General features: G+C 58.7%; 1 protein-coding gene across 1 annotated transcript; it reads right to left on the bottom strand.

The window, feature by feature from the left end:
- Positions 1 to 1046: 1046 nt before the first annotated feature.
- KIF3C (kinesin family member 3C) lies at positions 1047 to 18142 on the bottom strand. The gene is made up of 8 exons (XM_013961164.2): positions 16537 to 18142; positions 11619 to 11720; positions 11065 to 11187; positions 9990 to 10108; positions 7472 to 7588; positions 6966 to 7074; positions 6301 to 6476; positions 1047 to 5454 (listed from the first exon to the last, which is right to left on the bottom strand). Exons 1-8 carry the CDS (start codon positions 17947 to 17949, stop codon positions 5361 to 5363), a joined length of 2253 nt encoding a protein of 750 aa, XP_013816618.1. The 5' UTR covers positions 17950 to 18142; the 3' UTR covers positions 1047 to 5360.
- Between the last annotated feature and the right edge of the window lie 5934 nt (positions 18143 to 24076).

Below are 24076 nucleotides of genomic sequence, written 5' to 3'. Positions count from 1 at the left end.
AAAATCCAGTGGCACTTAGGAGTAAAGATGACCAGCCTCTTCCATGCCCTCAGCATTCATGTTCCCTGTTCCAGCTATCAAAACTCCTGTTTGTACCAGTGGTCTTGACACATTTGAAAGCCTGTGGATTCTTCCTTGCTCTCCCTGTGTGCTGTAACTGTCTTCCTTTATCCTTGCAGAAACTCACTTCCCTTCCTTTGCTTTTACTCCCGGTCTGTTTACTCCTTCCTCGTGCCTTCCTCCACAAGAACCACTCCCAACACTGCGCAGGACTTGCATACGTGTCTGGCCATCCCTCCTCCTGTGCCTAACCCAACCCTTGGGCTGCCTTCATGTGCTTTGCCTCGAGCAGGCTGTAGACCTTTTGCTTCAATCCGTGCTGATAAACCAAGTGCTGGGGCCTGTTCCTGATGCTGCTGTTACTAAATTGGAAGGAAGTGGACAAGCATGTAAAATGAAATCCCCTCTAAATCAACTTACCAGTTTTACGTGGGCCTCTCCATGCTCTTCAAGCTCTTGCAGCCACGCTGGTTGGATGTATCCAGACTGCCTGTTCGGAATGATCTCTGGTCTGTGCTAATTTCTGAACCCTGTCTGGAGGTGGTCTGGGAGAGCGCAGTTGGCCCAGGCCACACTGTGCCAGGAACAGGCTAACTTAGGGTCGTAAATGATTCAGTTACAGTGCTCATGCTCTGGCACAATTTAGTTAGTAGTATAAAAATAGCTTTTGTTGCTTAGATCTCGTCTCACTGAAGCTTCCTGCAAATTACAGTTGCTTTAGTGCAAACGCTGTATCATATATGAAACAGGAGAAATATATGGAGAAATCAAGCCAACCAGGAAACGGCACCCCAGTTCAGGCAGAAACAAGAATCCTAATCCCAAATCTTTGCTCTAAGTGCTTAGACAAAGCCACCTGTTACATTATGTGGAACTACGCTTAGTCAGATTGATTTATCAGTTGTTGCATCATGATTCTAGCAGGTTCCCGCTGGAAAGAGCTGCGGATGAATGAGGCTAAAGGCACTCTCTGCAATGATGCTCATTCCTTTATTGTTGTCATTGCCGGTTTTTGGAAGGGTGCTGGCACTTTCTGTTCATTTCCAGCACGGAGTCAAAGCTACATTACAGAATATTGAAGAGGTGTCCATCCAAAGCCAGGGGGTGTGTGAGATTAATGACCTCTCTCCGTACAGTATGTATAATATATATATATTTATAATATGTCCTGTATATTCATATGTATAGAGTGACAAGGCTGGGCCACCATACAGTAAACTTTTGGTTTCTAAATAAATCACCATAGCAACAGGCACGAAAATTTGGTCCTAATCAAGGCCCTCACCTTGTCAATCAATCCAAAACACACCCAAACCCACCCCCTGCGAAAAAAATCCAAATCTGAAACAAAAAAAACTAAATAAACAATTAAACAAAAAAGCCCAAGACCAGCCCACTAACCCCCTCTGGAATTTGCCCCCCTGTACAGTCACTCACATTGAAGGTAAATAGATCCCTTGGCTACACACCCACACACACACCCACACACACCTACATACATTCATATGTAAATACATACACACCAACATACAAAGAACAAAGAACATTACAAATATACATCTGAGGTTGTTGCAGCAACGCAGTGAGGCTGCGGAGTGACCCAGCCTGTCGTACCAAGGCGGAGGGAAGACACCGCTGCTAGCTTGTTGGTTCTCATTTTAAATAATCACTATGTATTTACAACCTTCCTTGGGTTTTGTGCTAAGAAGATTGTTGGGTTGTTGGCAGCAGTGGATAGAGAAGGAGAGTGCACATGAGATTTTTCAGACCTACACGCACAATAGATGTGTCAAAGCAGCACTTGGACATTGAAAGCAACTCACCCCTGTTCTCTGCACACGGATATTCATCACATGCATGCATACAGCCACACGTGCCTGTCCTAACACCATCAACGGGGGCATCTGGCTGTGGGGGCCTTCCTAGAACATAAAAGCCCCAAAAGCCAAATTCAGAGCAGGGCAAGTGATGCATCCTAACACCCACAGCCTGTGTCAAATCTCTGATGCCTGTCACCAGCCAGGCAGGGTGTCCAGTGGGCTGACTGGTGCAGCTGGGAGGGTTTCCATGTGGATCCCATTGCGGCCACAGTCCGTCGGAACAGTGTCCCTTGCCATGGCACAGGAACGTCCCTTTGGAGACTGGGCGCTGCAGGAAACTCTGGCGTGGAGAATGATTTAACAGATTCGCAGTCCTACCGGAGAAGGTGCCCCTAGATGAATAAAGAAGCAAAGCTAGCAGTCCAAACAGGCACAGCTACCCAAACTTCCTTTCAGCAGGACATACTGTGGCCTGGGGTAAGCAAGGGGGGATGAGAGGACACTATCAGCTCTTGAGCTTTGTCTCCTGTACTCTGGACAGTGAATGGTGGTAAAAGAGAATCTGTCACCTGTTCCCCATGTCAGGCCTCAGCTAGCTCTCTGGCCGAAGGTGAACTTGGGAAACTTTGAAAATAAGGAAGAAGGGAAGAATATTTCTGCAGGCTGCCCTGTAGACAGTTTCTTCTCTTTCTTGGATCTATACTTTCTGACCCTTACTCCCAAAGGATAGCCTGAAAATGAAAGCGAGAAAGAACTGGGTCTCTTTGGTCCAATGGGTTTCATAAGTTCTAGGGCAAAATGTGCTTCATGTGGTGCATATCGACATTACACTGGGTATTGGTGGCATTTGTGGACATAAAGAACTCACCACAAGCCATGAAAGACAACAGTCTTTCACTCCTAAAACGCTCTTCCTCGTGCACCCTTCTTCTCCAGCTGTGAAAGAGGATGTGTGGTGGGACAGGCCAGTTTCACGGCCATGTCCCATGCTGAGGAGCGCTGGGTGCCTTCCGTCACAGTGACTCTCTTCCCTACACAGCTGTGCGGCCTCACTCCTACAGAACTGACATTCACTATTCAATTCCCTGTCCACATGCAGGATTTCAAGGCAAGCTTGTATTCGGATGGAAACCCATGAGACAATTCAACATCCTACCAGACTATGGGTTCTTTTAAATAGCAGGGGGCTTTGCAAGGACGGGCCTTTGCTCTTCATAGCTACAGTGCCTGGGATTTGGCTGCTCTGTCTGAACTTTGAACAGGCTTCATGGATGGAAGAAACAGACCCAGCTGCTGCTTGAGGGAATAAGTTCAGTCCTGGGAGGAGGAAGCAGCCTACAGCTTCTCAAAATAATCTACAACTCAGTTACTTCCTTCTGGAATAGGAGAGAAGAAGGACAAAGATTTCAAAGAGGCAGAAGGTGTTATGGGATACAGGCAGGGGAGGGAAGATGGTAGCACAGGGCAAAGATCAAGAATGCAAGGCAGGATGATGTTACAGTAGAAATGGGAACAGATTCTGGGGAAGGGAGAAGAGATCCCACAGTAGAGCAGGGAACGTGTCAGAACAGCTTGAAGGTCTGTTCACCCCACAGCCCAGCCACATGGAGAGTGCTGCTGGGACATTCTTTTAGGTGTGATTCACACTGGTCTAACATAGATGCAACTGATGTCTTCTGTCCACTTCACTGCCTCATTCCTCTCCCTCCCTCCCGCGGGGCCTGGAAGAGGTCCTAGGTCCTGGAGGCACTGGTCTGAGCTATGAACAGTCCTCAAAGGGAAATTCTCTTGATCTCCAGAAAACACAGTCCCTACCTGTACTCTTTTCAGATTTGCCTCCCCAGTGACCAGTTTCAGAATACATCCATTTCAAGACCCATATCTTCCCACATGAACCAGGTGAGTCACTCCCTTATTCACTGGGATCTTGTAAAACAACCTGATCGCCCCCATCTCCACGCACCTGAAAGCCATCCCAGGTAGACTGTAGCTTTCTGTGCCCAAGTTGCTGGCCTGGCACTTCCAGAGATGGTTTTGAGCAAGGACCCACCTCCCATGAATTGAATTTTTGAAAGCTGAATCACTCAAGAACACTGAATGATGTCCTGGCAACCATTTATGCTGTTACCTGGGATGGGTTTTAATTTGCTCTGCTTTGTGCCAGGCAGTTTCTTTACTGCCTCCCCCTCTCTTACCCATCTCTTGCTCGTCCCTCTCTTATCCATTACCCATTTCATATCCATTACCTCCCCCTCCACAGCCCATGCAGTGGCCAGAAAAGTTCTCCAGACTGTCAGGTGAATGCTGTGTAATATTACCCAGCCCTCAGGAGAGCCACTTCTCCTGGCATCACCATTTTGTCCTGCATTTCTTCATTGCCTTTAGTGGCCAGGATGGTGGACAATATCATCTCTCGTTTTATTTAGTTAGATAATGTTGCTTCCCAAACTATGTGTTTCTTTGGGAGGGGTTGGTGGAAAGAGATGGAGATTTCCATCTGCTGTTCTTGCTCTAAGGAGTTATACACCCACTTAGTCAGGGACTGAAGCAAGCTGGATGTCAGACTACCTAACAGGGCAGGGCCAGCCACCTCCAGAGGGTGGCACAGATGAAGAAAGTCCCAGGAGCACTGGGACTGACTTTGTTTCGTTAATTTGCAACCCCTCTTTGTGGATTGAGCTGGCATTCACAGTGACAGTCATGCCCAGAAGTCAGTGAGATGTCATTGCTGCCACCACTGTTGATGCAGCTTGGAGAGTCTTGGTCTTTAACAAGCCCAGCTTAAGGTTCTACAACCAGGAAGTCTCCAAATTCCTGTAGAAGTTGCCATGATCTGGTGCATAAACCGTATGGGAAATTCGGTGGGATCCAGCAAAGCAAACGGTAGCGTGGAGAGTTCTGAGTTGTCTCATCTTGTGCCGAAGCCATCAGAGCGAGCGAGCTTGCTCTCTCTCGTCTGCTCTGAGGAATATAACTGTGCATTGGAGGTGAGCAGTACATCGGCGGCACAAGGGAAACGGAGCTCGCACCCGCTCCAGCTGCGTTCCTGGTGCGAGTTCCGGTGTTACACAGTTGTTTCAACAGTGTCGTGGAGAGAGGGGGTAGGAGCTGAGACTACCAGGGAAATCATCTGCGTGGTGCCCACTGCTAGCCTTGGATGTCCTGCAGTCTGAATGCGCCTCCTGACTCTGCATCATCAACCACTCCATAAATAAATACATTAAATAAATAAAGTGACAGATCCGTATTGGGGGGGGTGAGAAGGAAGGAGGGGGCAGCTCTCATCCCCCTGGGAGCTGTTTATGAGTGTCTCACACAAACACACGCTCACACAAAGTAGCTGAAGACAAAGACGAACAGGGACTGGTGGGGACGTGGCCGGCTGGGGCCCCTTCCTTGGCCCCTCGCTCTGGAAGGCAGCCATCAACGGGGCGTAGTCCTTGCTGTGTGAAGGTGTGGGGGACGAAGGGGTCCAGGATGTCACTCCTGAGCTGGCATCGTGGAGGCGCGTGGGGAACTGGAGGTGAGGGAAACATGCGTGGTTGAGGATGGCAGTGACCGTGGGGTCTGGCACCTAGAAGGGGATGAGAAAAAGAGAAAACTTGTTTTCCTTGCCCTTCCTCTGTCTCTTATTCTCCCCTTCTGCCAAAAGTTCAGTCATTTTCTCAGTGATTTGCTATACAGGTAGCATCAAGGGAAATCCAGTGTTGGACAGCACAATACCCTTTGTATTTCTTATATCATTGTCCTGCTTTTAATACTCATTTAACAACCATTACAAAAGTAATGTTAACTGTATTTCAAATGTAATTATGCACTAACAGTTCCAGGCTAGTTTCAAGCACAAGAAGAACTAGGGGAATAGGTGATCCTGCTGAACAGTAATTTAAATGTATGAATGCAAATTAGGTTGTAGCATTTAGGTTCCCATATTTGAAAAATCTGGCCCAGGTTCCCCTTGGACTGCTGAGTCTGCCTCAAAATAGAAACAGGAAATGGTTTCCTGTAACACGGTCCTCGCACAAACGCTGTCATCTGTCAGCTCTGGGGAGACATCCTGACTTCAGTGAGCGTGCCAGATGAGAAACTAATTAATTAGAGTCTGACTCACAGGTCCCAGGTCACGGTGGAGATGAGGGCATGGCAGAGGGCGCAGCTGCTGAGTGGACGGGCTCTGTGGCCCCCGAGCTGAAAAGGCCCAGGGGCGAGGATGGTTGGCAGGGGGGTGGACACAGGGGCGAGCTGGCAGGAGACACCGTCCCATTCCCAGTGTCAGGGCCCACGACTGCCTACATCTTTGGGTTTGCAGCTTCCTCTCTGCTGTGACTTCTTTGCATGCCCCCGGCCCGTGTGCTCCCCCAGCATTGCCTTGACTGGGTCCACAGCATCAGTGAATTCCACCACTCTGGCAAGCACTTACCAGGACCTGGACTTCCTCACCCTGGAGGCTGCTGGCCGTTCCAGGATGCTGTCCAGGTGCATCAGCCTCTCCAGGTGGAGAGCTCGTGGGTCCTGCTCAGCCGGGTCCCTGGTCCGTTCAAACTCAAACACGGCTGGAGGGGAGAGGTCCAGCTCCAAGAACATGATGTTCTCAGCCTGCAGCAGGACAGGGCAAAGAGAAAGCCAACATGGGAAATCACTGTGTGGCAAAACACTGTACCAACTGAGGCAGATCAACACTGCTGAGAGAAGCTCAACTACATGCTAGGGAGAGGGAAACACTTCTGATTACAGTGGCAGCAAGGCAAGCTCCGAAACCAGGGCCCAGACTCCCTGGCCTACTTGGGCTGTTCAGGTCTTTCATGCTACTGCATCCAGTAGAGAAAAGACTGAATGTCCCCATCCTTTCAGACTAATTGCAAGAGCTGCCTGAGTCAGTGAGCCAGCAGTTCAAGAAGTGGTCAATATGCACAGCTATTGATCCTGCCAAATGAGGCTGAGGTTTCTAAAGCTGGGGGTTTCATCTAAGTGTTTCAGACTATCACAAGCTTATTTATTCCATCTATCCATCCATCCATCCACCTGCTCCTCCCATGACCAAATGACTTCTTGCCACCCAGGTGTGCACCAATGTCTCTCACTTACCCGGTACCTAGGATGAGATCCCATAGCCATGGCCACACGGGCGTATTGGCTAATGGGCCTCTTGTAGCCCACAGCAGAGGTAGGCCTCTTCTTCATTTGGTTGCTGTTTCTAAAAATAAATTGTTAAGAGAGGAACATTTATTAGAAGATAAAAGTACCTACTAAAAACTTGTCCAAACAGTGAAGAACTAAGCTTGTCTACACCTCTCTGAATTCAGAATGCCCTTCCTGGCCTTCCTCGCATGACCAAGGCTTGGCAGAAGCCGGAGTGGATTTCCACAAGCAGAGAACTGCGGTGTTTTCCTGGATCCCTGCTATCAGCAGCACCACATCCCCAGGTCCCAGGTCTTCCTTAAGATGTCCCACTACTGCAGGCAGAGGCCCTGCCTACCTTCTTGCGCCTGTTTTCTAGAGCTTCCCCCTGAGCTCTCAGGCTAGCAGCTAGCAGGGAGGCTGCAGGGAGCAGTGCTGGGAGCTGAGTTTTTCTCCCCGAACCACAAACATACCCTCCAGCAGGCACAAGCGGCTGAAACTTCCACTGGTCCTCTTCACAGTCAAAGTACAGGCGATTCATGATTTTGTTCTTCTCTTCCGGTGGGATAAAATTCTCGATGATCAAGTACCTGAGCATGTAACATGTCAGGAGAGAGAAGGGACAGCAGAAACAGGGTAGGAAAGAGTGGGAAAGGAAGGAGTTAATATGACAAATAATAGAAAATAGGAAGGAAAGGGAGAAGAAGGAAGCAGAAAGGAAGGGGAGGAATGTTCAGAAGAAGAGGGAGATGTGCAGGGAAATAGAGAATTAGCCAGAAGATGGTAACATGAGTGCAAGGTGGGAAAGGAGGAGAGGAACAGGTGAAAACAGGTGAAGCAATAGACCCAAATGGCAGAAAGGCGAGAGAGGCAGCAAGCGAGACAGGGGAGAGAAAGGGCAGAGGAAAACTATCATTCAGAGAGGGGCGGAAGAAACATCAGCAGCTCTAAAAGCTTTCCTTTCCGACAATAACCCTGCATTTCCTGACCAGTCCATTCCCCTAAAGGAGTCCCCTGGGCCACTGCAATATTTAGCACACGTTGCCTGGCACTTTGCAGCCTCAAAGCAAACGAGGGAACTAAATCACGGGGAAACCTCCTGCGGGCAGAGCACGGCCCCCCCGGAGCTGGCAGGGGCACACGAAGGCGCGGAGACCTGGCTGGAGGCAGCTCGTCCCTCCCGAGAGCACCCGGGTCCAGCACCCAAGTGCCTCTATCAGCAGCAGGTTGAGCTGGCTTTTAAAAGTTAGCCAGTTCCTCTGCTTATCCACTTATCCCTGCCTAATTCCATGCAAAGCACGAGCCTGCCCATGCCGGCTCTGGATACCAACTGGTAAATACCTCCCAATCCTCCCTTCAGAGCGAAGCTACCTTAATCCTTGGTTGCTCGCCCAGGTCTCTGAGTCATGTAAACTATATTTGGTAAGGTCAGAATTACAGTGACCTGCCTAAATCAGGCCAAAGAGTCACTCCGTAGCTCTTGCGCCAGGCCAGCAATGTCATCCTTCGTAAGAGCATTTCCTCTCAGCCCCAGATTGTTCTTTTTCCCCTTTTTTTTTTTTTTTAAGGCTTAATTCATTTTCAAAATCTCTTTGGAGGATGGAAATCGGAACAAGTTCTGCTGTCCCAGCAAAAAACCTTCCCCATGGGAAATGCAGAAGTGATATTCACTCTTCTCCTTGTACGTCCAAGGGCCATGTTACGTCTGCCTGCTACAGAGCTGCCAGACCAGAACAGAAAAAAAAAAAAGGAAAACATAATAATAAAAAATTTACCCCAAAGGGAGTTTTTTCACATTTCGGGGGGCAAATTGAGAAGCTGTAGAAAATAGTTTCAATTAGACAAATTGAGTCTTATTTGAGTTTGCAGGTTTTTTAAAAGTTTTAATCATGTTCAAAGGAAAATGTAGCAACATTTGAAATGAAATTTTGTTCCTAGTAAAAAATATTTTATCTTGAAAAGGCTAAAATATTTATACTTTTTCTAATCTTTTCAAGATATTGAATGAAATAATTGCTTGAAATGGAAACAAACCCATTAAACATTACTGTTGAATGAAATCTGCATTTCCCGGTGGAAAGTTTCTGATGGGAAAATGCTGCCCAGCTTTAACGGGGGACACCGCTGTGCTGGGAGCTCCCGTGCGGCAGGGTCCCTGCGGGGGCCCTCAGCCTCACCAGCGACACTGGTGCCCCACCAGTGCCCTCCAAGCTGCCCTCCAGCCACCGTCCTCCATGCCCAGTCTTGCATTTCGCTGTGTCACGGAGCGGTTTTTCTAATGAGCCTGACTGACCTGGCCCCACCGCGCCGCCAACTGCAAGTCATCTGCATTTCTTCTCCACAATGACTTTACTGTATAAGTTTTCTACGCCATTAATAAAGACAGCTTTGGGCAAGAGCAGGTCCCCAGCCATCCCCTGTTAGGGAATATTTATTTCCGACTACAATTGCAATGTCAGTTAACCAGTTTGTAGCCCGTCTTGATTTTACAGTGGCTTTTCTGTTTTTATGGTCTTTCAAGGTAGTTTTAAGTCAAAAGCTTTCCATAACTCACGTGCATTCATTGCACCATCGTCCTTTCCGTTTGCTGTCAGAAACTCAGTGTTGGCTTTCTATGTTTTTAGCACAAACTGTGGTCAGACTAAGGTGTCAATAGGTAGCTGCACTGCCAGATTTGATTTTTTAAAATATATGAGCTACACCAGCTTTTTCTCCCAGTCCAAGTTTGGTAAAAAATGAACCCTAATAGTTCAAAACCTTTTCCAGCAATTATTTTAGTCCTCTTGCCTACAAGTCGTCTAGCTTGACAGGTTTAAATGCATTTAACACCTTCTGCCTTTACTGATGGAGGAGGAAGAGTCTGGTTATCCCTATCGATAGGACTATCGTTCCCTCCAGCCGTGGACCCCAGCTTCCCTTTGCCCGTGGGCGCCCAAGAGCGGCGATGCAGCCGTTGCGCACGCTTTCCCGGGAAGGAGAAGGAACACCTACTTGAGTTTTAGCTCCCGCGTCTGCTCATTCTGCGCCTCCTCCAGGTCCTGACGAACTCGGATGTACTCGTCGTGCTGATCCTGAATCTCTGCCTTCACAGCCTGCAGCTTGGCATACAGCTGGGGGACAGAGAAGAGGACTTCAGTTAGCACCGGTGCCCGTGAGCAGCTTCTGGGATTTTGCCCGAGTTTGCCCTGTGCCTGGGACAAGCCTGCTGGCTGCCGAGAGCCCTGACGCTCTGGTGGCCTGAAGGACGGGTCCAACAGAGGCTTCCAGCAGAGCTTGCCCAAGAACACGCCACGGGCAGCCTGTCCTGTGCCCACTCAGCTGAGGAGTTCCAGCCTGCTCTCAAGACCCACCTGCCCACCACCTGCCCCATAAACCCTCAAGCCTAGAAGAAACCACTGCCTCCCTGGAGCCCGCTGGATGGGAGATCCTCGGTGTATTTTGTGCCTTAGCACAGGTGCTAGCTATCGCCTGTGGGGTCTGAGAGCTGCAGACCAAGCGTGCCCTGGCCAGGACGGATTGCAGCACACGTGCTTTGACCCCAAGCTACAGGAGCCAACAGCGATGAAACAGAGGGGGACCGGGCTCTGCAAGCTTACGCCTGCTCCTGCGTGTTATCTAGCTGTGCAGACATGGACCTGAACTGCTTGCCAGGAGCCTGGCTGCAGTGTGGCTGGGCGGACAAGGCTGCAGCTCTGGCGTGAAGCCGAGCCTTTGGGACAGAGCCCAGGTGGTGGAACTGGGCTGGCCATCCCCAGCTCAGTGGGGGACGCGGTCATAGCACTCAAAGCTTCGTCCAGGCCAGCAGGTCCTGGGAGTAGGTCGCGGTGGCCTGAGCAGCCTGTACTGTCACCGGTGGCGTGCACTGAAGTTACACCAGCCACGTGCCTCCATGGACTTGCAGCAGCCAACATAAACCACTACGTATGTGGCAGGTGCTTTGCTCAGCACACAGGGAGCAGTCCAGACCCCCTCTAATTCCTTACAATATGGGCCAAGAGGCAATTCCCCCGGGCTGTTATCCCCAACAAAGCCCACCCCGCCACTGCGAAGGCCCGTGTGGTCTCACCTTCTTCAGCTTTTTGGTTTTGATCTCCACCTCCTGCTGCAGAGATGTGTAAGTCTCCCTCAGCTCCATGGTCTCCTCATCCCGCAGCAACATCTCCTGCTGCATCTCCCTCTCCCGGCGTTTCTGCAGCAAGGGGAAAGATGCACAGAGCCCAGCATGGGACAAGGAACCAAATCCCCCTCGGAAACCCTTGCCTTGGAGCCTAAGCCAGTTGCTTTCAAGCTGGTGTCCCCTTTCTGGTGGGCCAAAGGAGCCAAAGCTCAGTGCTGCTGAGCTTGTAGTGTCGCCTGGCGCCTGGGCAGAGCCCCAGGACCATCCGGTTACAGACACGTCTGTGTGTGCTGGGTCCTGGTAGTATCTGTAAGAGTTAGTTTGTCACCTTTTAGGTGGGACGCTTCAGTAGCACACGGGAGCAGCGCACTCCGCTAGTCACTCAGTGCCGTGCAAGGGGGAACGGGCACGGCAGGAGATCTGCCCACGAGCGGCAAGGACGGGTCTGGCCTCTGTTTTTGTGGACCGAAGCCGGGCCAGCCCCACACGAACACAGCCGTTACCTGCTCGGCTATCTCCTGCCGCTTCAGCTCCAGCATCTTCTGCTGCTCATTGGTGTGGTCCATGATGTTCCTGCCGCCGATGAGCAGTTTGCTCTCCATGGCCTGGGAGGGAAGAGGGTTGGGGAGGTCAGAGCGTGTCTCTCACCTGAACGGGGTCTGCTCTGGGCAGGGAGGTGGGGAGGGCTTGGCACGGGCTATATAACCTGTCCACCAGTGCTGCCACCCACAGCACAGCGATCCTGTGACCGCTGCGGCGAGCGCAGCCGGCGCAGACGCTGCACGGAGCTGCCTCGGGGACGTCGCAGCGCGCGGGCTGACGCGGCCGAGCACCGGCCGCTTCGCCGCCTGCGCAGAGCCCCCGGCGGAGCCATCCCCGCGGCGGGGAGCCCGGGGCGAGCTGCGCTAGGTGCCCCAGCCTGCGGTGGGGACGTGCTGCCGGTGGGGACGGGAGATGCCCTGATCGCATGCACGGCGGTAGGGAGCCAGGAAGGATCACAGCTGTCCTGAGGGACAGAACTGACCTCCAGCTCCAGCTTGCTGCAATCTGCTGAAATTTAAAGTAAAGGTTAGTGCCCTGGGGTGCACCCTCGCCCCGGGATGCACCTCGCTGCCGCAGCTCCCTTTGCCTTCTGCCGCCTTCGGGGTTTCTCCAAATCATGCCCCGAGAGCGCCTGAAACCGGAGACCAGTTTTGGCCTCTACACCTTGCCAAAACACCTGGAGGCAAATACAGCAGAACCGGGATCTCACCGGGACGTGTGCAGGGCCAGGGGGCAGGAAAGACGCGCGTGGAATAAACGGCTGAAATAAATAAACGGTGTCTTCCGAAGCTCAGGGGCTTCGAGGAGACCTGAGAGAGGGAACGACCCTCCCTCTTCACCCACTCGTGCTTCCCGTCGGCCTGACGCTGGGACGCCGAAGCAGCCGTGCGCAGCCTCCCCGTGGTGCCGTGTCCCCTGCCCGTCCCGCGAGCCGCGGGGGATCCCGTCCCGGGATGCGGGGACGGGGCTGAGCACAGGCATCCCCCCATGCGATCGCCCCGCTCGTGGGGGCCGCGGTGCCGGGTGCAGGGTTTGGGCACGTCCCCGCGTCCCTTTCCTGTCCCTGCGCTGGTTTGAGCCCGTCGTGCCGCAGCAGCGCAGCTGGGGCCAAGGAAGCGGCTTCCCTGCGGGCCGCGGCCTTGCAGACCGGAGCAGGGCCGAGCGCTGCCCTCCTGCCCCGGCGATGCCCCGAGGCACTTTTCCAGCCCCCCCCTCCGGAGCTGCATCCTGCAGCATCCCGTCCCCTGCATCCCACGGCTCCCGTCCCCTGCCTGGGCGAAGGGGGGCTCCTGTGTCGCACGGCTGTGCACGCACACGTGTACATCAGTGTACACACGCACATCCACGCGTGCACATGCACCGTCGCACAGCCATGCACGCGCATGCTTGGACACGTTTGTGCACACCCGTGCAAGCACTCGTCTGCACACACACCCGTGCGCGCACAAACTTGCACACGCTCACATGTGCGTGCACGTTTGCATGCGCACACACCCATGCGTGCGCATGCTTGCACACACACGTGCACAAACGCGCTCCTGTGCACACATGCATGCGCACGCTTGTGCACTCACACGTGTGCACCCATGCAGGCACGCGCGCACACACGCACGCACGCACACACCTCGCCTTCCCTCCAGCCACAGCCCAGCTCCTTTGCAAACATCTCCCGTGCTCGCCCCGCCAACGCCAATGCAAGCAGCATGATTAATCGCATCCTGTGGGAAGGAGCCGCATCCTGCACCCGGGAGCGGCGTGCCGGCGAGCCTGGGCCTCTCCGTGCCTTGCACAGCCCGTCCAGGCCTCCGAGCGAGGCAGCCCCGTCCCCGTCCCCCCGGCAGGGCCCAGCGCGGCCAGGTGCCGGGTAAACGGGGCGTTCGGTGCAGACAGAGGAGCCGGGGCCGGTCGTGATCCGCTCGCCAAATAGCTGCAGTTAGGGACGCGGAGCACGGCTGGAGCCAGGCAGCCCCGCGCCCGGGTGCTTAATCGCCCAGGCGCGGCGCGAGCGGCAGGCACCGACCCGGCGGGCGCTGTGGGCCCGGGGCCGGCGTGGATCCCGGCGCGCCGGGCAGCCCCTCGCTTTTGCACGGTTGGATTTGCAGCCATTTGCATGCAGCAAGGTTATTTTTCTCCCCAGCAAAGTCCCCCGGGCTTTGAGGCGAGCACGAGGGGAAACCCAGCCGTCCGCCCGCGCGCCCGGGCCCGTTTTACCCGTTTGCCCCCCAAACGGAGCCGGCGGCTGCCCCGCGCACAGCCCTGCGCCCCCGTCGCTGCCCCTCCGCAGCGCGGGCCGGGCAGCGCGAAAAGCCCCGGCGAGGGCCGCGAATCGCCGCCCGTCTCCTGCATCCCCATCGCGGCCCGGATTCGCTTCGACTTTATTACCGGTTCGACCACAAATAATTTCGTCTCTAATTACTCCATCTGGTGACTGCTCAGACTTAAGTACAGCAGAGCCCGGGCCCGGCTCTGTCCCCTGGCTCCCCGCAACGCGCCGCGGGGCTCGTGCGCGGCTCCGGGCCGGCTCCGGCGGCTCCTGCGGCCTCGGCAGCGCCCGAGCTGGCAGCCCCAGCGGAGGGACACTCGCCGGCGCCGGCGGTTCATGCCGCGACCTCGCTGCCCGCGGCGGGCAGGGAGCCTGGCTGCTGCCTTCGCCAAGCGGTGTCGAATCCCAGCCCTCGTCCTCTCCTGGGGACGCGGCGCAGGACACGGGACCCCCGGCACCCCGAACCCGGCGCCGGGCTGCCGAGGGGCTGGGTGGCCCGGGGAGGACGGGGAAGGAGGCGAGCGGACGCCGTGCTCGCGGTGGGGGGGGGGGGCTGCGCCAGGGCGCCAGGGCGGTTCGGTTCGTGCTCGCAGTGGCCTTCGCACTCGCGGGAGAAGCGCACGTCTGCCCAGGTGCGATGGCACACAGCTGTCCGAGCACCATGGTGCACATCTGTATGGGGGGGGTGGCACACATCTGTCCAAGTGCCACAGCGCCCCATGGCCTGAGCGGGACAGCACAAATCTGTTGGACCCCCTCAGTGCACATCTGGCTGAGTGGGACAGGACACATCTGTCCGAGCACCATGGTGCACATCTGGCCTAGCGGGATGGTCCTCGCAGATCTGAGTGGGATGGGGCACATCTGTCTGGATGGGACCGTGCCCACCTCTCCGAGCGGCACGGCACACACCCACCCGAGCGCTATGGTGTCCGTCTGTCCGCACGGGATAGCGCGCACCCGAGCGGGACCGTGCACATCTGCCCGAGCGGGACAGTGCACATCTGTCTGAGTCTGACGGCGGGCGTGAGACGAAGGGGAGCGCCGGCGCGCCCGTGTGCGACCGCGGGCGTGCGAGGGCTCCCGCGCGCGTGCGCCGGGCTCGCCCACGCGTGCCCTCGCGGCACAACGGTGCCTTTGTGCCGGCGCCGGGGGTGAAATGCCTGCGACGGTTATCCCGCTGCGAGAGGCGCGAGCGGCCCGGGAGGACACGGGGCCCCTTCTCCGTCTGCGCCCCGGGGCTGGCAGTGCCCGGCGAGAGGGGAGCAGCGCTGGGAGCGCGGGGATGCGGAGTCATCGCCTCCGGCCCTGCCGCGTTACTCAGCAGTTCCCGGCCAGGCCGTGGCCCCGAGCCAGCCCCGCGGCACCGAGCCGGGCATGGAGACGCCGCGGGACGGCTGCCAGCCGCAACCTGCGCCCCGCTGCAGGGGACGAGCCCGCAGGGAACCGGCCTCCGCGCCGAGCCCCCTGCCTCCGCCGGCAGCCCGGCTCCAGCACCCGGGCAGGACACAAAGCAGGGCCTGTTTCGGTGCACGGGGGCTCGTCGCCGGCGTTGCCGGATCCCGGCCGGATCCCGGCCCCGCTGCTCTGGCACGGCCGGGGGCTGCTGTGGTGGCAGGTCCCCGTCTCAGGGCGCTGCCGCAACAGTCCCGGCGCCGCGGGGATCCCCAGGGCACCGCGTCCGCCGGGAGTGCTGTCTCACGCATCCCAGTGTCTCACGCATCCCAGGGAAGCAGGAATTAAAGCCGCCGCGGGAAGCTGCCCCAGGGCGCTGCCGAGCCCGAACCCCCCCCAGCTCGTCCCGCTGCCTGCGCGGGGTCCCGGGGGACACGGCTCCGGCCTCGAGACCCCCCCTCTGCGGAGAAGGGGCGAGAGCTGCCTCTGCTCCGAGCCGGGGGGCAGGAGCCGCCTCCCTGCTTGGGGCCAAATTCCCTAGTTTGGGGCCGAATTCCCAGGCAGGGGCGGATGCCGCGGGCAGGACCCCGTGCGGAGGACACTGTGCCGGGTCTCCAGCGGAGCAGTACGGGGCAGAGCTGGAGTGACGCCGGGGGTCAGGACGCCGGGGTTCCTGCCCCAGCTCCGCCACCGGCTCCCGGCGCCACCTCCGTCCCCATCCCTGCTCCAGCCCAGCGGGCCAGGCACTGCCCGGGACACGCAGGACGCGAGCCCACGGCAAGGCCTGGCAGCTCCGCGGGGACCCGCCGGGTACACAGGAATGGCCCGGCGGTGCCGCTGCCCCGGCCTGGCGCGTGTCCCCGGGGCCACCGCCGATCTGCAGCATCATTCCAGCACACCGCCCCCCCCCCCTTGCGAGCGGCTTTGTCGTGCAGAGGTGGGGGCAAGAGCTGAGCACGCCAAACTCATGCCGCCAGTGAGGGCCTCACCCACCGCCCGATGGCTCTTCCCGCCCTGCACCCCAGCAGCTCCACGTGCGAGGCCGGCCGGCAGGTCGGTGTCCGAGAGCAGCCCCAGCCCACCGCTGCGTGGGGGCACACGGCTCCGCTCGGGCGCCCCGCTTGACCCCCCCCAGGTTCGAGCTCCCCGCTCGGGTCTGAAGGCCACGCAGGTCCCATCCCCACATCAGTCACGAGCACCCGGTGCGTGGCAACACCTACCTTGTACTTGGTGGCCAGTAGCTCCGTGGCCTCCTGCTCCTTCCGTAGATCCTCTATCATCTTCTCCTTCTCCTCCAGCAGCTTCTGCTTCTCCTCGCTCACCAGGCTGTGGTCATCCTGAATAGCTGCTTTCTCCTCTTCCAGCCTCTCCTTCTGCTCCTTCAAGTAATTCTCCATGTTCTTCTCCAGGCCGTCCTCGTTGTCATCCTCTCCTTCATTCTCCGTGGCACTTTCTCCATCCATCGCTTTCTTCCTCCGGCTGCTCCTTCTCCTCTTCTTCCCCAGCATGCCTCGTTTCTCCAGCTGGGCTTTCAGCCGGACAATCTCCTCCTGAAACTCCCGCAGCAATGTGTCCTTGGGGTCCTCGTTCACCCGGGGCTTGTTCTTGATGTTCTTGGCCCTGTTGGCAAACCTGAGGGTGGAGAGGCTCTCGTCGTAGCTGTGAGAGGCTGGGCCCAAGGTGGCCACCATGATTGTCTTGGCGTTGCCCCCCAGGGAGTCCTGCAGCAGACGGGTCAGCTTGGAGTCTCTGTAGGGGATGTGCGTGCTTTTGCCGTCAACTAGAGCCGAGATGACATTGCCCAGGGCGGAGAGGGAGAGGTTGATCTTGGACGCTTCCTTGGGGCGCTCTCCGTGGGCGCCCATTTTGCTCTGGCGCTCGCTGCCGGCGAGGTCCACCAGGTTGAGCTTGCCCACCCGGATGTGCTCCTCACCGTCCAGCCCTGTCTCGCTGCACTCGATGGTGATGAGGAAGATGGCGTGGGAGCGGGAGCTGTACTCGTTCATGTTGGTGCTGCCCACAGAGCGGGTCTGGCTCCCCAGGTTCATGACATGCTCGATCTCCTTGACGTTTTTCGTCACGAAGGAGGAGAGGTCCTTGATGTAAACCCCCGTCTCGGGGTTCTCCTTCAGCTCCAGCTTCTTGCTCTGGTCCTTGGCGAGGAGGTCTCTGATCTCCTCCTGGTAGATCTCCAGGTACGAGGCCCTCACAAGGTACTGCTGGTTCTGCGACCGGGAGATGTGGGTGAAGATGTGCTCGAAGGAAATGGGAATGATGCCCCTCTTCTCCGGCTCGGCCCAGGCCCCCTGCATAGTGTACGTCTTGCCAGTCCCCGTCTGGCCGTAGGCGAAGATGGTCCCGTTGAACCCCTGCAGCACCGAGTCTATGAGCGGCCGGACCGTCTCGTCGTAGAGGTCAGCCTGCTTGGAGCTGGCGTCGTAGACGGCGTCGAAGGTGAACGTCTTGGGCAGCTCCCCCGGCGAGGCCCTGGGGTTGCGGATGGTCACTTGCCCCAGCTTCACGTCCATCTCCAGGATCCTCTCGTACCCCGCCGCCTCCTCCTTCCTGCTCATGGGGCGGCAGCGGGCCACCACCTTCAGCGCCTCGCTGCTCCGGGGTTTGTTGGCCATCATGATGCCGCGGCTTCCCAACGGCCCCGCCGCGCCTTAGGAGACGGATGATCGCCCCGGCCGCTCCCCGGGAACGGGCACGCATGGATCGCAGCCCGGGGTTTTGTTTTCCTCCCGCCGGCGACGGCGGCCGCTGCGGTTGTTTCTCCCCCTGGAGTGCCGCACAAAGGACGCGATCAGGCGCGCCGCTCCGGCAGCATCCTGCGGCGGCGGTGGCGGTGGCGGGCGGCCTCCCCACGCCGGATCATCGCCCGCGAGCCGGGCGTGGGGGCCCGGGCCGAGCCGTGGCCGCGGGCGACGGAGCCGGGGGGCCGAGGGAGGCGCGTGCAGCGGCGGGGGGGACGCGCCGGGCCGTCGGCTTCGCCTCCGCTGCCGCTAGCAGCCGGGGGCCGGGGGGCGCGCGGGCCGGGGGCCGCGGGCGACGGGCCGGGGACGCCTCGCCCGCCCCTCCGGACACCCGTTCATCGCGGCGCGGCCGCTGCGCCCTGCCTGCGTGCGAGAATGAGGGAGGAAAACAGAGGCGAGGGGAGGGCTGCCGGGGAGTGATGCTGCCCGGCGGGGGGCGGCGCGCCGCGGCTGATTTGCTGGGAAGCGATGCACACGGATGCACACACGCACACGCACACACACGCACACGCACACACACGCACCCCGGGATGGGCTCGGCTCGGCTGCCAGCCCCGGCCCTCCGCCCCCCGGCCGGCCGGAGTCAGCCAGGCACGCCGGGAGCTGTAGTCCTGCCTTTGTTGCTGCTCCGGCAGGATGCAGGATGCAGGATGCAGGATGCAGGATGGGATGCGGCATGGAGGATGCAGGATGTGAGAAGCGGGATGTGGGCTACGGGATGTGGGGTGTGAGATGCAGCATATGGGCTACAGGATGCGGGATCAGGATATGGAATCTGGGATTTAAGATGCAGGATATGGGATACGGGTGCAGGATTGGGATGGGGTGGGGGATGCAGGACGTGGGATGCAGGGTACAGGATGTGGGATATGGGCTGCAGGATGCATGATGCAGCATGGGGGATGCAGGGTGTGAGATGTAAGATCGCAAGATCAGGATATGGGATATGGGGTGCAGGATGCATGATGCAGCATGGGGGATGCAGGGTGTGAGATGTGGGATATGGGATGCAAGATCAGGATATGGGATGCAGGATGCATGATGCAGCATGCAGCATGGGGGATGCAAGATGTGAGATAAGGGATACAGGATATGGGGTGCAGGATCAGGATACGGGATGTGGGGTGCAGGATGCAGGATGCATGGTGCGGGGTACAGGCTGCGGGACAGAAGACGCAGGGTGCGGGATGCACAGTGCAGGGTACAGGCTGCGGGATACGGGATGCAGGACTCGGCTGTGGGAGGCGCCCAGCTCCCACAGCGAGGCAACGGGGAGAAGCTCTTCCTTTCGGCCTCACTGCTGCTCCGGGGGCATTTCCACCCCCCCTCCCCAAAACCCCAGCCCGGCCCCAGCGAGGGGCTGGAGCAGGTTTGTGCTGGCTGCAGCCCCCTCCGCTGCCTCCCTGCAGGGGCCCCGCAGAGGTTTGCGGGGTTCGGAGAGGGACAGGGGGGTCGGGGTGTCCGCCCTGCGCCCGGCGCTCAGCACTCTTCCGGGCGGAACGAGCTCCGGGTGCCACGCGGGGCCGGCGAGGCCGAGACCCCCCCCAGGATCCATGCACGGCCCCGCTCGCTGCCCGGCAGGAATAACCCCGCTTACAGGAGCCGCAACAAGCGGCTTTGGTGGGAGATGAAACATTCTCGTGGCTAATCGAGTCACAGCAGCCAGAGATTATCCCTTAATTAATTAATTAGGGTATTTGCTCGTGTACGCAGGGCTGCTTGGTGCAGTCCAAGGGCTCCATCTCCAGGAGGAGCCTTTGCGGGGGACCGTCCCCATCCCCGATGATGCAGCCCAGCCCGGAGAAGAGCCGTTCTGGTGCGTGCACCCCGGGAAGGGGCTTGTGGGGCCGGGAAGCAGCTTCTTCCCACAGGAATTACGGGGCTGCCGTGCCAGGGCTCAGCGGCGCTGGCCGGGCGCCTGGCCCACCCGGCCGCTCGGGGGGACGGTGCCCCCGCGAGCACGTGGAGCAGGGCACCGCGTGCCCCGGCCTGGCCCCAGCACTGAGGCGGGAGCAGGACGGGACCCACGGCAGGGAGGTGCAGGGACCCCAGGGACGCTGGCCCCAAGGGAGTCTCTGGAGTGGAGGGAGGCGTGGAGCAATGCGGGACCGGTGTGGACACGGGGCAGCCTGCTCTTGGTGGCCTTGTCCCCAGGGCGTCACCCTGCATCCCTCAGGCAAGGAGAAGCTCTCATCCGCACGGCCACAGCACCCCCCGTCTCTTCACCCCCTCGGGACCGTGGGGCTGCGTCTCTGCCCGTGCTGCGTGCAAGGGTCAGAGCCTGCGCTGGTGCGGGACCGGGGGCAGGAGGAACCCGGGAGACTCCTTGCCCTGTCCCGCCAACTGCACAGCACTGCCCTGGTGTCCCCAAGGGTCCCAGGTTGGGTCATCGGCCCCTGCCTGGCAGCCCCCAGGTGCGGTGCCCCTGCCCCACATCCTCCACACGCCCACGGCTGGGGTGACGTGTAGGGCTGGGGCGACAGGGAGGGATGGGGTTACATGGAGCTATGGGGTGAGATGGAGGGATGGGGTGAGATGGAGGGACGGGGTGAGATGGAGGGACGGGGTGATACGTAGGGATGGGGTGACATGGAGGGATGGAGTGAGATGGAGGGATGGGGAGGGATGGAGTGAGATGGAGGGATGGAGTGAGATGGATGGATGGAGTGAGATGGAGGGATGGGGAGGGATGGGGTGACATGGAGGGATGGGGTGACATGGAGGGATGGGGTGACATGGAGGGACAGGGTGACATGACAGGACACGGTGACACGTAGGGATGGGGTGACATGGAGGGATGAAGTGACATGTAGAGATGGGGTGACATGGAGGGATGGGGTGACATGACAGGACACGGTGACATGGAGGGATGGGGTGACATGGAGGGATGGGGGACAGGGTGACATGCAGGGACGGGGTGACATGCAGGGACACTCCTCACCCGCAGGTGTCAGCACCAGACTGGAGCGTGTGGACATGCCCAAGGCTGTCGATGGCCGGTGCCTGATGCCCGGGCTCACGCTCGCCCTCAGGGCGGCTCAGGACTGTCCCGGCGGGTCCCCAGGGCGCCTGGCACCGTGGGCCACCCTGGCGCAGCGGGAGCTGGGGGACGGCGGGTGCCCGGCTGCACGGCTCCGCCAGCCTTGGGGCGAGCGTGGAGCCGGCACGGACCAGCCCCCTCCAAACGCGACGTCCGAACCGGGCAGCGGGGAGAAACCCGGGCCCCGCGGTGGCTGGGCTGGCGGGACCCCCCGCGCCCCCAGGTCCTGGCTGCCGGTGGGCTTTGCACGGGGTCCCCGGGGAGCCAGGCACGGTTCCTCATAAGGGACCCTCCCGGGAACCCCCCCCTTCACCACACTTAACCCGTCCACGCTTGCCCAGCTGGTTTTACCCCCTGCTTTCTTCCCCGAAGTCCCACGAAGGGGCAAGGGGGGAGGCAAGGCCACCGCCTGGGGCTGGTCTCCCTGGTGGCCTCCTTGGGGACTTCCCGGACGGGGCAAAACCCACCTCGTGCCACATTGACACGGGTTTATTCTGCAAGCGGGTGCTGCTGGGCCGCCCGCGCTCTGCCGCGGCCCCCGGGGGTGCAGCGTCCCTGAGCCCCTGGCCCGGGCGCCGTGGGGCCGGCCGGGGTGTCCCACGTGGGCGGCCGAGCTCCCGCGGGCGCTGGATTGCAGCGACCTGAGTCACGGGGTGGGGAGCAGGGAGAGTCCTGGGAGCCGGAGCTGACTCACGGCCCCGGCGCAGCCCAGCGCCCGGCACCGTCCCCGCGGTCCCCCGGCAGGCGAAGGCAAAGGGGAGGCATCTCCCGGCACCGGGGCGCCGGGGGGGACGGTGGGGCTGGGAGTGATGGTGTCGGGAGCAATCGCCTGCCGCCCCCTTCCTGGGCGAGGGTGGGATGCCGCGGCCGTTCCCCAGGGACGGGGCAGGCCCAGGCACAGCCCTGCGGCGACGGACGGCGTGGTTCGTGCCAGCCGGCGGCAGAGCTCCTGCTTCGGCCCTGGAGGAAGGCGCCGTGCTCCTTGTTTGTGGTCTCCTTCGATCCCTGTCGCCTGTCGGGTCAGCTCTGCCTGGGCATGAGGCTGGTGGGTACCACGATGGCCCAGGTGGGGATGAGCATCCTTGTGGGTGACGCTGGACCGGCCGGCATGGTGGGCTCGGGTCTGGGCGCCGTGCAGGGATCAGATGCCGTTCTGCAGATGAAGCCCGTGCACCCTGGTGGCCTCCCACCCCCTGGAGTCCGGCCTGCTGCTCCCGTCCCCCGAGGGCCCACGTCAGCCCCAAAACACCGCAGCTCACGGCTGAGTCGAGGGTTTTCATTCCCTGCCAGCCCCGGGCACTGCTCGGCTGCTTCCCCTTTCCTCTCGGCGTGGGCCCATCCCCTTCCCCTGCCCCCGTGTCCCATGGCCTCCCCGGGACCCCATGATCATCCCTGCGACACCGCAGCCACCCTTGGGACACCGTGGCCACCCTTGGGACATCTGGGCAGGTTTGCTGCTTGCCGAAGGCTTACATTTGGGATGTCCTGGAGAGGCTGAACTGATCCTGTGGCTCAACAGTCAATTGCACAGCTGGTTTCAATAACTGGGTTTTGGTTTCCACGACCATGGGACCTTCTCTGAGGATCAGTAACTGTTTGGAAGAGATGGGATCCCCTGACCAAATGGGGCAAAACTATCTTTGCCCACAGGCTGGCCAAGCTGGTAAGAAGAGCTTTAAGCTGGCATGACGGGGCAAGAGAGAACGACCGCTGGTCAGGTAAGGAGGTGGTGAATGGGGTTAGCAAGCAAAGGGTCTGCGAAGATGTGAAGAGAAGGGACCTCGTAATCGACAAAACAGGGCTGAAGGGGAGTCAAGGGAATGCAGGTAAATAAGGAAGGGCCTATGGGCAGTATTATGGGGCAAACTCTTGCGCTCCCGGGAAGCCAGCACGCTGGAGCGCCTCTCTGAAGCGCCTGTGCGCTAGCGCATACAGCGTGGGGAATGAGCAGGAGGAGTCAAAGGTCTGTGTGCAGCTGCGGGGCCACGATCTCACCGCGATCGTGGAAACGTGGTGGGTTAGCTCACACGATGGGAGCGCTGCGATGGATGGACGCAGGCTCTTTAGGAAGGATGGGCTGGAAGAGCATTGCCAGGAGGTGGAGGGAGGTGATCCTGTCCCTCTACTCAGCCCTAGTGAGGCCATACCTGGAGGACTGTGTCCAATGCTGGGCTCCCCAATACAAGAGAGACATAGAGCTACTGGAGCAAGTGCAGCGGAGGGCTACCAAGGTGATGAAGGGCCTGGAGCATCTCTCACATGAGGAGAGGCTGAGAGAGCTGGGCATGTTCACTGGAGGAGAGAAGACTGAGGGGGGATCTTTCAATGTGTATAAGTATCTGAAGGGAGAGTGTAAAGAAACTCTTTTCACTGGTGCGCAGTGACAGACAGAGAGGCGACAGGCGCAAACTGAAACACAGGAAATTTCATCTAAACATGAGGAAGAACTTTACTGTGAGGGTGGTTGAACACTGGAACAGGTTGCCCGAAGAGGTTGTAGAGTCTCCATCCTTGGAGATATAAAAACCCAACTGGACACGGTCCTGGGCAAGGTGTTCTAGGTGACCCTCCTTGAGCAGGGGGGTTGAACCAGAGGATCTCCAGAGGTCCCTGCCAGCACCAGCTACTCCGCGATTCTGGGAAAACCAGACCCTGCTGGACTCTAGCTGGAAGAAGCCAATTCTCAGCCCTTGGTGCGGTGCTTTGAAGATCGTGGGCACCCAGGTGCTGCAGCTCATCAACGCTGCGCAGTGGGAGAGCCCCAGGCAGGAATTTGGTGAGCTGTGTGCCACACCGTGTGAGGGTGACAGAGCACTGGAACAGGTTGCCCAGAGAGGTTGTGGAGTCTCCTTCTCTGGAGACAGTCAAAACTCACCTGGACACGATCCTGTGCAACGTGCTCTAGGTGACCCTGCTTGAGCAGGGGGTTGGACATAGACGATCTCCAGAGGTCCCTGCCAACCT

Source organism: Apteryx mantelli, chromosome 3, assembly GCF_036417845.1.
Source record: "Apteryx mantelli isolate bAptMan1 chromosome 3, bAptMan1.hap1, whole genome shotgun sequence".
Lineage (NCBI taxonomy): Eukaryota > Metazoa > Chordata > Aves > Apterygiformes > Apterygidae > Apteryx > Apteryx mantelli.
The sequence above is the reverse complement of the archived record's forward strand: the minus strand, read 5'-3'. Positions and strand labels throughout refer to the sequence as shown.

Excerpts from the sequence above, each read along its gene's own strand:
- KIF3C (XM_013961164.2), bottom strand. The coding sequence starts at position 17,949 with ATGATGGCCAACAAACCCCGGAGCAGCGAGGCGCTGAAGGTGGTGGCC. Across the intron at positions 7,589-9,989 it reads ACGCGGGAGCTAAAACTCAA|GTACTTGATCATCGAGAATT; the intron begins GTAGGTGTTCCT and ends TTACATGCTCAG. Across the intron at positions 5,455-6,300 it reads GTGAGGAAGTCCAGGTCCTG|GTGCCAGACCCCACGGTCAC; the intron begins GTAAGTGCTTGC and ends ATCCCCTTCTAG.